General features: G+C 38.0%; 1 protein-coding gene across 9 annotated transcripts; it reads left to right on the forward strand.

The window, feature by feature from the left end:
* The first annotated feature begins 892 nt into the window (after positions 1-892).
* LOC143847503 (protein NUCLEAR FUSION DEFECTIVE 6, mitochondrial-like) lies at positions 893-17,008 on the forward strand. Of its 9 annotated transcripts, XR_013235064.1 has the most exons (5): positions 895-1,125; positions 1,211-1,332; positions 11,685-11,735; positions 16,267-16,319; positions 16,397-17,008. XR_013235064.1 is itself a non-coding variant. In XM_077356356.1 (4 exons), exons 1-3 carry the CDS (start codon positions 989-991, stop codon positions 16,296-16,298), a joined length of 315 nt encoding a protein of 104 aa, XP_077212471.1. In that variant the 5' UTR covers positions 893-988; the 3' UTR covers positions 16,299-16,319; positions 16,397-17,008. The 9 variants fall into 9 exon arrangements, 8 of the variants coding, with proteins under 8 accessions (XP_077212471.1, XP_077212472.1, XP_077212473.1 ...); XM_077356356.1 differs by lacking the exon at positions 11,685-11,735 and having other exon boundaries at positions 893-1,125; positions 16,243-16,319; XM_077356357.1 differs by lacking the exons at positions 11,685-11,735; positions 16,267-16,319 and adding an exon at positions 3,038-3,111 and having other exon boundaries at positions 894-1,125.
* Positions 17,009-17,702: the final 694 nt, after the last annotated feature.

The following is a 17,702-nucleotide window of genomic DNA, read 5'->3' on the forward strand; positions in this document are numbered from 1 at the left end:
TTTGGGCCTGGTGGATGGCTACATCGGTTGTCCGCTGGAGGAAGACAATATATTCTATGTTGTGCTCAGGGCAGAGGATCGTTATGCTTTGATACGATGTAAAATAATAGAAAATTATATTAATCTTGGATGATTTATATTAAGCACAAGATTAAGCACAATGAGTGTTTTTATAGAACACTCAAATGATAAACATAGCAAGAGAAAAAGATAATTATGGAAAGACACAATCTTAATATAATTCACCTGCCTAATCTAACCCAGCCAACCAATAGCCTAATCAAATCAAATCTTATAAACTCAGAATATTTGATCTTAATTTGATTTCATTCTCTGATAGATTAGAAGTGAAAAAGCAGTGAGTACTATGTTAACTTACCAACTTCTCCAAAAGCTTAAGATGTTGGAGAAAGCCGTTATTTATCTTTTATACTTTAACACCGTAAACCCTAGAAGTAGAGAAAATACGAGAAGAGAAGAGATGGATGTGGTTTTTGGAAGGCGCAGCCGGTGGGCAATGGAGTGACCGGAGAAAATGGCGGGGCACTCCTGTCCTCTCTCTCTCTTTGGGTCTGTTCGGTTGCGCAGATTTGGCGGAATGGAAAAGGAAAAGCACACCAAATCTGCAGAAATGCGGAAAAAATGAACATTTCGTTGGGCGAATTGGCGGGGGCTACTATTTTACACTTGATCTAATGGGCCCATTATTTTTCACATGTCATGATGGGTGGGGCCAACGTTCTACAACAAAGGTTGGGCCCACCATTTTACATCTCATGATGCAGTGGGCCCACCATCTCCACCCAAACCCATGCATAGGGTGGGACCTACCATTTCACACCTCATGTGTTTTGATGGGCCCATCATTTTACAAGGACCAGAATACTAGTATAATTGGGATTAAGGGTTTTACATTTTCTAAAACCCTAGCCTTCCTCATCTTTCCCCTTTCTCAGTTTCTCCATCCTCTCCATTTCTCCTCCTGTCAATGGCCGCCTGCATCAGATCAGTTTTCCGGTCAGCCTCACTCCGCAATGCCGCCGCAAGGCTCACTACACAATCCAAATCGGCTTGCTCCCCCATCCGTTTTCCCAAACAGAAGCCTTCCTCTCCTCGAATTTTCAGGCAACTCTCTCTCTCTCGGCCAATTCTTTCTAGGGTTTCTTTTTTATTCATGAATCTAAGTAATATTATTCCTCTGTATTTTTAGGTCTCCTGTTGAGATGAGTTTCTGCGTAGAGTCTCTGCTCCCTGCGCACAGTGCCACTGCTTCTGCCCTTCTCATTTCCATGCTCTCCGCTTCTCACTGCGGTTACGGTTGGCTTTCCGAAGGTATTCCTTTTTTTATTTTTATTTTATTTTATGTGATTGTTTCAGATCTAAATTGTCTCCTTCTCTTGATTATTTTGATTTTAGACCTTTTGATTCTCAACATGGGTCATAATTATTAGATGACACCTATCCTATATTATATCAGATGACGCTTTAAATTGTAATATTCATCCCTCGTGTTTGCTTTATATTTCATAGTGCATTGTAGTTGATGATTGATCGGGAATCTATACAGGGGGTAGCTGTACTTAATATTCCTTGATACAAAGCTTACATGCTTGTATACTACAAATCACCAAAACATCACCAGATTGAGTAAATTCCATCTAACATTATAAATATAATGACTCAATGACAATCCAATAACTACTAAGGCTCTGTTCGTTTTAGCTTTTTCCAACCGGTTGTGAGTCTGAAACCAATTATTAGGCTCAAAATTAGACTTAAATTTGAGTCCGATAATTGGTTTTGGGCTCATAACCAGTTGCCATAATCTTAAACGAACAGGGCCTAAAAAATTATCAAACCATGATAATTATATTTTTTTTGTCAGGTCTATCTATCGTATTTTCTGAAACCGAGTTCAATCACAATATGACTTGGTTTGGCCCAACCAGAGTCACGCCATGGAACCTTGTCTTTTATCCTTGTTTCAAATAGGGATGCCATAGATGAATATATTGCCTAACAATCCCAATCAGAGGGATTTCTTTTTCATATGTGGCATACCACATATACATGTACCTTCACCTACCATTCAAGAGCTAACCATTTCTGCAGAGGCCTTGTTAAATCAATTTATATTAAGGACATCTAAACTGGATATGTTATCTCACCTAGTCATTCCTTTTCTTTTATTTCTCAAATTTCCGTGTTCTACTTGTAACCCAAATGTTGATGTTCTACTGCATCATTCTTTAGCCAATGTTGTCTCGATTGTTCTAGTCAGCATGATTGTTGTTTCTGCACCTACTTAATCGCATCTAATTTGCCTCTCACAATTCCCCCCCTCATATTTTTCTGGGTTCACTTTGAATTTTGCTGTCTATAATTTTATGCATAGAGGTCAATGGTTTATCGGGCCCATAGGGGTGGAAGCTTTGTAGTGATATGTTGGAAACCACTGGCTTCCCTTTGTTGATTTTGAAAAAATTGACCAATCTTGCAAGCGATCATGAATTTATTGGTTACCTTGACTTCCTTTTTTTTCCAATGAGTTAGCTTTTTCCTCTCGTAGGCCAAGATGAAGGTTGATGAAGATCAAGCAGAGACAAGGTGGAATAACTTGCTTTTTTTCTTATTTAACTTTGAGTCTTAGTGAATTGTCTCACCAATGTATTAGGTGAGAGAGGAATCCCTTTTTAAGAAGCAAGAAGATGAAGATTGTATTGAGTCTATTGACAATGATTTGAAGGTCGAATGAAGTTTGTACTGTCACTGGGGTGTTTTTTATGTTCTTTCTCATTGTTCATTCCCTACTTTCCGAGGAGTTGTATCTGTATTTTGACCAACGACCTTTTATTTGGATTGCATCTCATTCATATTTTTCTTTAATGTTTGAATGTTCCTCATTCATGTGGATTTTGAAAAGATAATTTTGAAGAAAAAGTTATGGATTAAGCTGTCCCTATTATGTTTAGAATCCACCAAGATATGGATTCTAATGTCATGATCTGAATGTTGAAAATGCATATGCTGGACACAGCCAGCCTGTTTGCTGCTAGGTCTGAGAATGGTGCCAGGTGATTGCGCCACTATGCCCACTTCATTGTAAAAAATGTAATGACATCTAAATACAGCTGTTTAATCATTTTTTTGGGTCATCGACTATATATATGTATATGCCATTTTTAACCTTTAAGCTTTTAACAATAAAAGCATTACATCTTTTTAACTTTTTTTTCTTGAATGGCAACAAAAACAATAGTGCCACATAACGCTTCTGTTAAATTTTCTTACTCATAGCTTTTGTGAGTGGTCTATTGCGGTCCACAAGAGAGAGACAGTAATCTCAATAAAAATACACGGAGGGTGGCAAAGGTTTGAACGAGTAAACCCTAGGCTTGTTCATTCAGCCCATACGAGGAGCAGCCAAGAAAATCTTCTTCGATTCCAAAATTTTGAGTAATCAAACGTGTCCATTGCAAGAGAATTTACTGCTTGTACTTCTAACCTAATTTTCCTAATAATTGTAGCCTACTTTCCCATATTGATACAATCATCTGATTAGAGAAGCCTGCTAGTTACTTCACCAAAATCAGGGGCCTTTAATAATTAACAACTAATCTTGCTTAAAATTGCACTTACAAAAGGGGTATATTGATACTTATAAAATTGAGAAAATTCATACTGAATATAGATTAAAAATGACCAGGCACTTGAATTTCAGTTTGAATGGATCCTTGTCGGCTCATCTGATGATGCCATGATGGTGTCATCAAGATGGCTATTTTAGACATTCCTTTTTTCCTGTTCTGTGTCATCCAATTGAGCTGCGTCATTGCCTCTTAAAAGGAACTAACCTCTATGTTCCAATTATCACACTTCTATAGTGTTATTGTGGATCTTCCTACTCATCAGCACTCAATTATGATGCTTTCTTATAATGGTTTCATTGAACATGGTATTGAGTGATTGAACTGACATTGTTGTTGATGAACATTAGTCTAGGATTTGCTCGATTTCATCAGTTCATCTTGTTGCTTCTGTAGCTTTTTCTTCTTCTCTTTCTTCAATCTTATGAAAGCTCAATCGTGTATGATGTATCACCTATTTTCTTCGGTTCTATACATGGCCCAATCTTCTTGCACTAAGCTTATTTTACTTGCAGTGGATATATTTCTTTGCAATTCATGAAGATACTCCACCATGGTATTTGTGCAACAATGATACCTTACTGAAAATAACCAAAATGAAAGAGATTTGTAGCAAGTAGAAGTGGTACTGTAGTAGGCCACCACCCCACAATGTCTTTAGAATTGATATAAGAACTCGCCAACAAATGGATGTGAACAGGGGATGCATGTCTACTTGTTGCATCAGACTTGCACTAGTAGAAAATTTTGTTGAAGGGGAAAATCTCCCATAAACACTGAAAGAGATTGATTTATCAAAATTATATTCTTGCAGCTTCAACCTATTAACTAGAGGACCACAGAGTGCTTCTTCATGACTTGCCTCCTATTTTGTCTATAGACTGTAAAGCTTCAAAGTACCCCTTCTCTTGTGGGCCTAAAAGTACATGGCCAGTTCAACTGTGCCACTATCTTCCACTACACAACAACCAGCGATACCTCAAAAGTACATCTCCCACCTCAAGCAATGTTCGGGAAATTGCCTGGTTGATCGCTACTCTTTGTCATTAAAAACAGAAAGAAAGAGATTGCCTAGTTGACTTGAAACTAAGCCTACGCAACCAGGCTTTTGGCACTTAAAGTTCTCAACCACCTTTATTTCCCACCTTCACCTTTTCTGTTCCTATCTTTTTCTTCTCTTCTCCTTTGTGAATTGTTTTGCTCGTTTGTTCCTTCTTCCTCTTTTTTTCCGTTTGTTTCTTCTCAATATTTTTTGCAAGATTTCCATTCAACGCAGCTCAACTCAACTCAACTCAACTCAACTAAGCCTTTGTCCCAAACTAGTTAGGGTCGGCTAATGAATCCTGTAGAAAATTTTGATAGTAGTTGGGTTTGTCTACTGGGCTCAAATTGACTAAGTCTAATCTTGACACTCTACATGGATCATTTTCTTCCATTCTCTCCTATCCAAGGTTATGTTCTTTGTTATGTTCCTAGCCATCAAGTCTTTCATCACTTTTTCTACCCAAGTTGTTTTCGGTCTGTCCCTACCTCTTTTTACTCAATCAATTTGGCACGAGTCATTTATTCTTACCGGAGCATCCAAAGGCCTGCGTTGGATATGCCAAACCATCTTAAGTGGTGCTGTCAATTAATACCATGTCATCTGCAAATAACATACACCATGGCACCTCATCGTGGATACCCTCTGTAAGTGCATCCATAACTAGTGTAAAAAGATAAAGGGCTTAGAGCTGGTCCTTGGTGCGGTCCTATTGTAGTTGGAAACTCACTAGACGTGCCATCCGTAGTTCTAACACTGGTTATTACTCCGTACATATCCTTAATCACATCAACATATTTAGTAGGCACTTTTTCCTTTCAAGGACCCACCACATAACACTTCTGGGAACCCTATCATACGCTTTCGCCAAATTAATGAAAATCATATGAAGGTCATTTTTATTTTCTCTAAATCTCTCCATTAACCTCCTAATCAAGAAGATAGCTTCCATAGATCATCCGGGCATGAAGCCAAACTGATTCTCTGACACCTTAGTCTCTTGTCTTAGTGTATGCTCAATTACCCTCTCCCAAAGCTTCATGGTGTGACTCATTAGCTTAATTTCTCGGTAATTGGTTCAACTCTGAATAACCCCTTTATTCTTATAAACAAGTACTAATGTGCTTTTCCTCCACTCATCAGGCATCTTCTTAGTCCATTCAACAAGGCTGGTCGATGAAAAATTTGACTACATCAACTCACCCATGCCGCATTTGGATGAATTTTGTTCTAAGTCTTGGCTTCATTCTCCCGCTGGTCGATGAAAAACTTGACTATTATCAACCCTCGTATGAAATTATCTTGGCTTCATTCTCAATACTAGTTAATAGGTTGAAGCTGTTTAGATGTCCTGATCTATCTGCAAGGCAGTATGGATCTGTTAAAAAAATATCCAATTATATAGCCTTAATGCTGGTAATGGCTTTGGCCTTCCACCTTGAGGTCGGAGGTTTGATTCTAGCTTACCTACCAAAAAAAAAATTGCATGAAAATATCAAGATTTTTTGGTAGCATGGACAACTTGAGTTGAGTTGAGTTGAGTATGGACAACTTCTAATTTGCCAATTAAATTTCACAATCCTAGTTTATTCTATACATTCATGGGGATTTTGGTACATTCAAACTAAATCTGTGTAATCGGACTGATTGTAGCATAGAATTTGACCACAAAGGTATTTATGTGAGGTGCAGGAAAAGCTAGAAGAATTTGAACACACAAGGATAAATCATATATTTTTACCTTAGGATTGCTGATGCCATTATGGCAATCTTTAAGATACATGATCTGTTGCCAAGTCTCTTAACCATGGTTTTAAATTTCGGCCGAAACAAAACGTTTCGGCCCAAATATTTCGGTTTTGGCTCAAACCGAAACGAAATTCACATGTAGTCGTTTCTTTACAAGAATTCGCCGAAATTGAAATTTCATTTTTGACTTTTTTTTACAACATTTCACTGAAATTTTAAAAAGGCACACCAAAATGTTATAATTTCCACCGAAATTGCCGAAACTAACACCGAAATTTTAGACATTTCAGTCAAAATTAAAAAAAATAAACAAAATCATAATTGTATTCTTACATGATTTTGGCTTAAATTTCAGGCCGAAACCGAAACATTTCGGTTTCGGTGGTGGCTGAAACCAAAACTGAAATTTAAAACCTTGCTCGTAACTACATAGGCGTTCTTGTAGCCCTGTTGACCAACAAGGCCTTTTCAGTGGGAAGGACACAGATGAAGTTTTCTTATGAATGGTTATTTTTCTAGGTTGTCTACTTATAGAACTATGCCATTTACTTGAGAATAGATACCACCTATGTTCTGTATAGAAGAGGGCTGACTGTGTTAGGAAGAGATCCATGTCCTGCTAACATTGAGCTTTCAATAATTGGTGATTTGGTGCAGACCTGTGAAAAAGAGTATATTGAGGTTGGTAGCAGAAGCAATCTGCTGGCTGAGGTTAGTAGCCCAAGTTCCACTCGAATGGGAGGACGTAGGCTGTATTACTCGAAGAAATGAAGATGTCATTCTTTATGAAGCCAACTTTACTTGCTTTGATACTTTTAATGTATTCCATAATGGAACCTATCTTTTGGAGGATTGAATGTTGCAACATAATGAATGCTTTAACAGTACTAAATCTTTGGGATGATAATTTGATGCCATATCCATGTGCTTTTGCAATATTAAAAGAGGTTATGGATATTTGCCCGATGATGTGCGGTATATTGCACTTGATGTCTGGTATGCCATTGTGCAGAAACAAGAAACTCTTATGTTTAACACTTGCAGTGAAATACTTTGGTTATAAAAGCCAGCACTATTTCCTTCTTTCTTTTTCTAATCTTTCTCTACACTTGTATTCACACGTCATCATTGTAATTGTTCTTGAAATTTTTTGGAGACCATCTTGTCTTGGCAGCTGTAACTATACTCTGATCCTGTCTACAGGGACATGTCCGGAATATGTGTTTTTTGTTAGTAGGTTAGCCATTAGCCTTGCAAATTTATAGAAGAGTCATGTGGTTTTACTTGAGACAAAATCAGCGTAGTTTGACTAAGCAAGAATCAATCCACTTTTGCTATGTCACCGTTTTCACCTGAAATGAGCTATATTACCTTTTGTTTTATTCTTTCTACCACGTGGTCCATTTCTAAGTACCATTTGCAAAAGTCATTTCGCGGATGGCCTGTTGCATGTGAGAGCAGCCACTTCGTGAATGAAGACAGAATCTGCTGAAAAGTGGGCCTGTGTGGCGGCACTTGAGGAATATATCATCTTGACTATAAATAGCATATGGTCATAGATGTGATATAAAATAGTCCCATTCAGTGGTTGGTGTAACAATGCATCTTGTCATGACAATTTCTTTTCACTGTACATAACTTTTTGGTGTAGCATTTATGGTGGAGCACTAACTGGATAAAGTTGTAGTGAATCACTGCTAGATTTGTAGGATTCGAGAGTGATCTTGCTTTCATGTATTTACCATTATAATGAACAGAACAGGACAGAGAATTGATAGGTCCAGAAATTATATGATTTTGACACTTTGTATTTCATATTTATTTTCTAATCGTATTAGGAATACTTCTGCTTAGACAATTGGGTTTCTAGTTTCTAGTGACCCCGTAGTACTGCAAGCATTATTCACTTGCAGCTAGATGCTTTCCTTCCTGCCTTGAGGAAATTTGGCCTGTAATTCTCTTATCAGCAGTGTTTAATGAAATACCACGGTAACTCGGAATTGCCTGCTGAGATGGAAATAAAGCATACTATAAGTCTATAACACAGTGATACTAGGATTTTTCATGGATAGAAAAGCCAATATCCTGCATTTTTGGGGCGAGGATAAATTCACACCCCTTTTAACGTGAATTGACATCAAGAATGAAATACCCCAAAACGTTAGCACGTTTGGAGGGGGGTATATTTGTCCCAATAATAATTAAATTTTATTTAGTTAATAAAATAAGAAGGGGGGATAAATTAGTCTCCTAGTTGGAATAGATTAGGGTTTCTAAAAGACTTCTAAATTAGGACTCTTAAAAACAAGAATCTATAAATACACATTTAAACTACAGATTTTATAACTTTAACCCTAGAGGAAGAGGAGGAGAGATTGGAGTTCTTGAAGAGCAATAAAGCTTGTGGAATCCGTCTTCCAAAAGGTATGTAAAATACAATTATGATTATTCTACTCTCTACAGAGATTCAGATCTCTAGAAAACAAAAGCTAGAACGTGTTTATAGTTATTAAATCAAGTTTTGCGTTCTTCTAGTGAAGAACCATTGATTAGGGTTTGTTAGCCGAAAGTTTAGACAGAGAAAATAAATGAGTTAGGGTTATCTCCCCCTGACTCATATCTTTATACTAAAACATAAAGGAATGTACAAAGTCCTAAATGCCCTTAGGCAAGTTACATATTCCAACACTCCCCCTCAAGCTGGAATGTAGATATTATACATTCCTAGCTTGTTACATATATCACTCAATTTTGACTTACTTAAGAACTTTGTAAACATATCAGCTAATTGGTCCCCTGACCGAGTAAACACAGTGCAAATCTCTCTTTTCTGGATTCTTTGATGGATAAAATGACAATCCACTTCAATATGCTTGGTGCGCTCATGGAAGACTGGATTGTTGGCAATGTATATTGCAGCTTTGTTGTAGTAATAAAGCAGCAAAGGGAAGTGAACATAGCCAAATAAGTTCCGTGCTTGTCTGTGCCATTGCCCTGTATTCAGCCTCTGCACTGGACTTAGCTATAACATCCTGCTTCTTACTCTTCCATGAAACAAGATTGCCACCTACAAATGTACAATACACAGTGGTGGACCGTCTATCTGCTGGGGATCCAGCCCAATCTGCATCAGAGAAGCCTTCAACTTTCATATGGCCATATCTTTTGAACATCAATCCCTTCCCCGGAGCCCCTTTCAAATACTTGAGAATCTGTGTCACCGCAGCTCAGTGAGAAGTACTTGGAGAGCTCATATACTGACTGACAACTCCAACAGCATATGAAATATCTTGCCGAGTAACCGTGAGATATATAAGTTTACCGACAAGCCTGCGATACCTGCCAGGTTCCTCCAACAACTCTCCTTCTTCTGGAACGAGTTTCACATTAGGATCAATGGGTGCAAAAGCTGGTTTAACTCCAAGATTGCCTGTTTCTTTTAGCAAGTCCAAGACATACTTTCTCTGTGATAGGAACAAGCCTCTAGAAGAACGAGCAACCTCTATCCCCAAGAAATACCTGAGCTGACCCAAATCCTTAGTAGAGAATTCCTTTTGCAAGAAGGTTTTCAAACGTTGTATACCTTGTGAATTGCTCCCTGTGATGATTATGTCATCCACACTAAAACATAAAGGAATGTACAAAGTCCTAAATGCCCCTAGGCAAGTTACATATTCCAACAAGGTTGAGGAAAATTGATTTTTCCCCGAAGATCTTCGTGTTCGTTTCGTGCTGATGCCCGAATCAATTGAAGGAATTAAGAGATAACTTATTAAGATGTTTAATATGCTCCATTTAAAAAAAAAAGATGTTTAATATGCTTAAAGGAAGGAGAAAATAGGATTTTCGGGTAGAAAATCGAAGGAAACTAGTGTTCTTGCATGAATTGGGAAAACCCAAATCGCGAGTCTCGGACGCCCTAATACACTATTAATGCCGTATTTTTGGAATATTTTTCCGGGTAGTTTTGAGTGCACAAATTTGTTCTGTAAGACCTAGATATTAATCCAAAGTGTTAATCAAGAGTTAATATGGATTGTAGGTGATACTACACAGTGATTTAAAGATCTTGTTCGTGGGAAACGATTCAAACTAATATCACGGGTGAGTAGGCTTGTTCTACCACAATTATTCTACATACTGAATATGATTTATTATGCAAAGTTATGCATGTTCTTGATTGATATTGATTGTGTTAGTCTACACAAGGGCCAATATTCACAGTATGGTATGACTCATAGTTTGGATCTACCACACGCACGTATGTGCCGGTTAGACTTTATAGTCAAAATTTTGCATCAGGACATGGTGTTGTCCGAGTGAAGATGTAACAGTTAATGCCCTTTGAGACGAAGTGTTATGCTTGATTGCTGGTGTATGAGACTTTTTCGAGGTCGTTGAAGGAAGGTCACGGATCAAGCCGCAGTTATAACCCTACGCAATATATTCGAGGGTGTAATTCCGTACGAGATCGTTGGGATTCGGCTTCCAACGAGTTAGTACGTAGGTTTCGTTGGCTACGTAGTCTAGCAGTACTAGTCTCACTACACTAGGCATCAGGCGCAGTTACAGTTATAGTTACAGTTACGCATGTTTATGCCAGTTATACAGTTTGCTAGCTAGATTGCTATGCCAGTTACAGTTTTTACATATATTCCAGTTACTCTGTTTCTATTGATTGATATTATGTTATTAGTGTAGATGTATCTATTTCACTGGGTGTTAGCTCATTCCACGCATTCTATGTTATAGGTGGAGACTTTTAGGATGCTTGATTGCGTAGGTTTGGGAGTGAGCAAGCGCGCAAACTTAGGAGATGATTATTTCATTTATTTCAGTTATTAAGACAATAGTAGTAGCAGGAATAACCTTTAAGTAATTCATTTGGTTTACATTGATGTAGTCCATTGGACAAAAGATTTTAGTTTCCGCATTGATTACTCTGATAGTTAATTAATTGGTTATTATTTTAATAGCTCTGTTTATTGCATGGTTCTAGTGAGAATGCCTTACATATTCGTGGTTTGATGAATATGTGGCGTTGTTATGTCCCTAGACCTGAAATTCGGTTTGGGGGCGTGACAAAGAAAGCGTTAGAGCCCTCCTTTAAACGTGTGTGAATTCTCCTACAAGGGGTGCAAATTTATCATATCCCCATTTTTATTAAAGTCTTTATTTTCCCCTATTTAGTTATGTATGTTACTTTTAACTAACAAGGCACGTACTGATTTTCTGCATTCAATCAGTTGGCAATGACGACGTGTGACAAGCTTTGGTGGACTCTAGCAAAATTTTGGGTATGATGTCCCTGCATTGTAGGAGAGTTCAAGTCAGGATGTACTTTCTGAGTTGCCATGTGTCTGAGTTGTGAATTTTTTACCTCCATGAGCAGATGATAATGATATAGTTCTTCACAAGTTAAATCTGATGTGGACATTTTTCTGAGGTTGTTAGATGATTATTAAGACTACAAAAGTCACACACACACACACACTGTCACCGTGGTGTGGATTTGGTCCATTGGAATTTCCGCCATGTATTTAAAATCTTGTCTGGTGGGTTTAAACTTTAAATTGAACAGTTGAAAGTGCTCCTGGAGGCCCTTTGCCCACAGTTTTTTACATTCTAGGGAATAAAGATTCTTTATTGACCTCTAAAAGTAGTGTGATGTGTGAAGCTCTTGAAGTTATAAAGCGTAGTAATATTTTTTGATGCTCAAGTGTTATTACCATACCTAATATTTTGTAGGACATGTTCAGAGATCTGTATTAACTGCATATTCTTGTGCATTGTCAGTGTTTTTAGGTTCCTAAAGGTTTTATTTTTATTATTACTACTACAATTACTTTTTTTTCCTTTTCTGTTTCTGTGGTTGCATGCATGCATGCAATATTTTGTCAGTTAATGTAATCCTCCCATAAGTTTATGGTATTTTTTATCACCAAAGTTATGCCTCTTAATGATGAGCTTGAGATACAATTTCTTGAAAAAGGAAAATGGAAAGGTGGAGTCCGGAAGTTCTGAAAATGGATGTACAGTTCTTTAGTCTTTAAAGTTAGAACTTCACATAATAGAATGCATGATGATTTATGAAAGACATGGTGAAGATGACATCCGATAAATTCATTTAAATGTGAGAGCTTGTGCAATGTGGCTTGGTTTAGTTTAGGAATTCATTGAATTCACAACCCTCACAACCATAGTGTCCTCACACGGTAGTCTAGTTCTTGCTGTAATTTGGGCAACATTATTTCCACATGATATGAATTTTAAATAGGATAATTCTGGAGCTGTGTACAGTTCTTTAGTCTTTAAAGTTAGAACATCACATAATAGACCGCATGATGATTTATGAAAGACATGGTGAAGATGACATACGATAAATTCATTTAAATGTGAGAGCTTGTGCAATGTGCCAATGTGGCTTGGTTTAGTTTAGGAATTCATTGAATTCAATTCACAACCATAGTGTCCTTGCACAGTAGTCTAGTTCTTGCTGTAATTTGGGCAACTTTATTTCCACATCATATGAATTTTAAATAGAATAATTCTGGAGCTGTATTGGAATTTTCTACTTCCTAGAGCCTCTACTTGGGTTTCCTTCTCTCTTGCTTTAGGAGTATAATGGACCATCTATAAATCTAATTAAGTTCTCTCTTTTCCATTCCCAAATAATTGTATAACCCTACATTGTATAAGTTCCTTTCTCTATAATTTGTGAGGAAAAATTAAAATCAGCATTTAATCTTGCAAGGTTTTCTCTGTATTTTTTTTTAGCAGGGGAGTCTAGGAATAGAGTAGTACTTGTTTAGTTAAAGAAGATATGCTGGTGTAGTGAAGTTAGGTCAGAGATTAGATATGTAGTTTCTAGGATAACTAGAGAAGTCAGCATATGAATGATGTCTATCTTTGAAGTTTTCCCTCTTAGTGGATTCCATCTTATCCAATTCCTTTATAATAAGAATCATCAAAAAGAAAAATAGAAGTGAAGCAAGTAGAGAAGGAAAACCAGAAGCTCAAGCATAGCTGTAGCTGCTACACAACTTTTTTGAATGACAGTAATTTGTTAAAAGAAAGAAAGAAAAAGGACCAAGTTGGCCCTCTAGAGGTCCAATGAAAGAAAGACGACAGAACTATATAAGGGGATAGCATCCAAGAGCTCTCTCCCCAAACTATCCATTCCATGGGGAGCCAATCTAGCTGCCTCGCAATTTGTTGATCTCTTAACATGTTGGAAAATGCCAAGGTGATCTTTTACTGAGTTCAAGACTTTCTCTATAGCGTTCGCTAACCTCCAAGGATACCTACTCCTTGAGGTCATCCAATGGATAGCTTTTAGGGAGTCTCCTTCCTCGATTAGCCGATCTAAATATCCTATCTAAGTATTGAATCCTAGTCAAAAGCGCTTCCACTTTTACATCCATCACATCAATAGCTCCAACCGAGCCATAATAAGCTTTCTTGTGATAACGAAAAAGGCCTAATCTTGTTGGTGCTGGTTTACCAAAGCTGGATCTATCAAACCTATGCTTAATTAGGCCAGTTAGAGGGGTGTTCCATCTAGGCATAGTCTTGTTCTTGTTCAAAAGACTCTGTTTGATCTCTGTCCATGTTCTTCGCATAGTAGATTTTGAGACTCTGAATTCATGGAGGACCCTGGCCCACCGAACAATTAGATGAATGATTTGATGCTGGAGCGTATAGGTTGTCCTGGACACGCCTTCAAAGATGCACTTGTTCCTCTCTTCCATAGCAGCCAAATCATCGCTGGGATGGACAAGGACAACAAGATGCGACCCCTCTTGGTCCATGGCCTAAAAGATCACCCTTCTTACAGATCGGCAATGTGCTTTGGGAAGACCCAGTGCGCCTCGAAAAGGTCTAGAACAAAGGATCAGATCTCATTGACCACACCATGCAGTGAAAGAAGATGTGGTTAATTGACTGACCTGCCTCTAGAGAAAGGCATAGTGATCGACTCACCTGCCTCTAGAGAAAGGGCATAGTTATCGATGATGATTCTCCTTTGACTGAATAAGTGGTCTACTGTCAGGATTTTCTTGAGTCAAATCCTCCATGCAAATGTGCAAACTCTTGGAGAGACCGGAATCTCTCAAATTCTACAAGATGGGGAAGGGTACAAATGGGACATGAGCCGATGATAGAAAGAATGAACAAAGAACTCCCCTTTGTGTTTTCAGATCCATACTCTCCTAACTTCTCCAGACCTCCTGATATAGTATGATTCCAAAATTTCAAGCATCTGCGCCTCTCTCGGGCTCTCTGTCAAATAAGGCTTTGCAGAATGATGTTAACCAACTAACTTGATCTTCCTCTCTGTCAAAAGAGTCTGTCAATGTCATATCCAGGTCCAGGGCAGCTGTAAAAAGATACGGGAATTTTAGTTTCAAGGGAATATATCTGTACCACGACTCCGACCAAAGCTTTGCTCGATCTCCTTTACAAACTCTAAATCGAGTACACCCTTGATGAAGCCATGCAAGCCTTTCAGACCGTTTTCCATGCAATCTTGTAAAGGTCCGTCGATTGCCAATCCCCAAAACTGGCTCCGTACTTCATCTCGACTACTCTCTTATAAAGCAAACTTTCTTCCTCCCCGAAGCGCCAAAGTCATTTGCCCAGAAGGGCGCTTTGCAAAGGTTTAATCCTTCTGAATCCCATACCACCCCCTTTTTTAGGGCCTACAACCCTCCTTCCAGTTAACTAGATGAAATTTATTTTTTTCCTCAGAATCATCCCACAAAAAATGCTTTGCAAATGTTCAATGCGGTGCACCATGCTCGAGGGGCATCTAAATAGGGATAGATAGTACATAGGAAAATTAGCTAACATCGCTTTTATTATTAGGGTTATCGTTGCTCCCATAGAAAAATTATTTTTCTTGAAGCTGTTAGGTGTTTTTCATTCTTATAACTAAATACCAAAAGGCCCGACTAGGGCTACGTCCACACAATGGACTGGTATAAGCTGTATAAGTTGCCTTCATCGAGGTTTTAAATTTCATTTCGGTTGGCGGTAGAAATCAAAATCACGGAAAATGATAGACTTTTACCATTAAATTCCAGAAAATGCTAGAATAAGCACGAATACACTTAGAAACCATCACATAAGCAAGAGCACCATCCATTATGGTTTAGTAACATCAAACACCTGGTGATGTGTTTATTGCGCATGTGGAAGTTCTGGTTGATGGCAACTTGTGGAAAGGGATAGTAACATTAATTGTGTTGCTGGCTGAGTGCAGCAGCATGTGGAAATGGCTCAGATGTTTATGAGTTTGGAAAGGATCTATCCCTTTTGAGATAGGGGTTTGTTGCGTCTTACTGCTGAGGGCTTACTCATCTTATGGTTTAGGCCTTTAGGGGCTTTATCTTTGGTTTCTCATTCTTGCAATCTCTGTGTTTTCCACCTACTTTGTCCATAGTTTTTATTGCTGTTTCTGGGGAAGCACCCGTGTGCTTATCGTTATGAAACCACTTTTGTTAGTGTCAATGTAATTGATGATGAGCGAACATAGTAACCCTTTTATGCTGTATTCCCTTGCTTTGCAGATATGGATGTAATTACCCGATTCTTTCCAGTTATTGGCAGAAATAGTGGGGTTGCATTTACTTGACTGATCCTAAGTAGTTTTTATTCTTGCATCTATTTGTTTTTATGATACAACAAGTGCCTAATTCTTCTGCACAGCCAGTGAAATTTTTCTATCCGCAATTTGATACTTCCCGCATCTCTACCTCAGGCATATTGATGTTAATTTTTCGGTCACTAGTGCTCATGTAGGCAGATTCATTTTCTTTGGGACAGGGCAGAAACATGGTTGTTCTATGGATAACTGAGATCTATTTTGAATATTTTATGTAAGTCAGCAATTTCTCTAAAAAATTGATGTTAATATGATCGTTAAAGGTGATACTGATTTGCTGTATTCAATCAGTTGGCAGTGATGACGTATGATGAATATCCAGTGGATTCAACCAAAGTTGCAAATGCCGAATTCCCGGCATTTTTGGACACCAAAGCCTGATTATTTTGGAAAATAGTTAAGTAAGCTGCAAGATGGCCAAGGGGGGTTTGCTAGAGCTTTCTACCCAGATAAACTTCTTGTTTTTCACAACTCTTAGTTCGTGCAAAATTTTCTGATGTTTTTTGGCTTCATGTGAAGTCTAAAGATATTGAATGTAGATGATCAAATGTTGAGCGTTATCTGCGATTACGATCTTAAACCGATCCATTATAGATGCTCTTGTAAGCTAGCTTTATCTGCAATTATGAGCTTAAACGTATCCATTATAGAGCTTTCTACCCAGATAAACTTCTTGTTTTTCACAACTCTTAGTTCGTGCAAAATTTTCTGATGTTTTTTGGCTTCATGTGAAGTCTAAAGATATTGAATGTAGATGATCAAATGTTGAGCGTTATCTGCGATTACGATCTTAAACCGATCCATTATAGATGCTCTTGTAAGCTAGCTTTATCTGCAATTATGAGCTTAAACGTATCCATTATAGATGCTCTTGCAATAAAAGTTTTGATTAGTGTTACCTCACTGAAATCTATTGTTGTTTCAAATGTTATAGACCCCAAATAACCAATCCTCGCATGAATAGCTAAAGATCCAATAAGTCCAACATTGATTCCTTCGGACGTGTCAATTGGGCAAATACGCCCATAGTGACTAGGAGAGAGCCAAAAAAGGATCTTTCGTGTATAATCCTGCATAATCTCGAATGTTATCAGTTCCGGTACGTAGACCAAATAAGATTATGCGAGCAAAAGTTCCTAGATTCATGGAGATATAGAACAGCATGCGAAAAGCAGACAAGCGATTGAAAGGCTTCTGCCCCATAGCCGGAGGATTCCGTTAGGTGCCCCATAGATTGGAAGAGTGTAGGCCCTTCCTTGCCTGACATAGGGAAAGTAGCACAAGGAATGGATTTTTCATCGGAGTGAACAATTCGATTTTAAGTTGGTCTGTATGTGACAGATTGAAAAGCCTGAAAGTGTCCTTGATGTGACTTGAACTCGAGATTCAAACTAGGATCCCTCTGGGTCAGACCATTAGCTTTGTTACTTCACTGTTAGATTTTTGTAGTGTAATTTTTTTGTTCGCGAGCACCGAAGGGCTCTGTGCTATAATCACCATAATCCTACGTACTTACCTTGAGCCAGGTTATAGTAAGAGTCGAACTGTCTTTGATCGACTTGAATCCGATTTGCTAAGTTAGACCAATATTTGTTTT

This window comes from Tasmannia lanceolata, unplaced genomic scaffold, assembly GCF_043159265.1.
Source record: "Tasmannia lanceolata isolate RefF3 unplaced genomic scaffold, GAP_Taslan_0.1 ptg000015l, whole genome shotgun sequence".
Taxonomy (NCBI): Eukaryota; Viridiplantae; Streptophyta; class Magnoliopsida; order Canellales; family Winteraceae; genus Tasmannia; species Tasmannia lanceolata.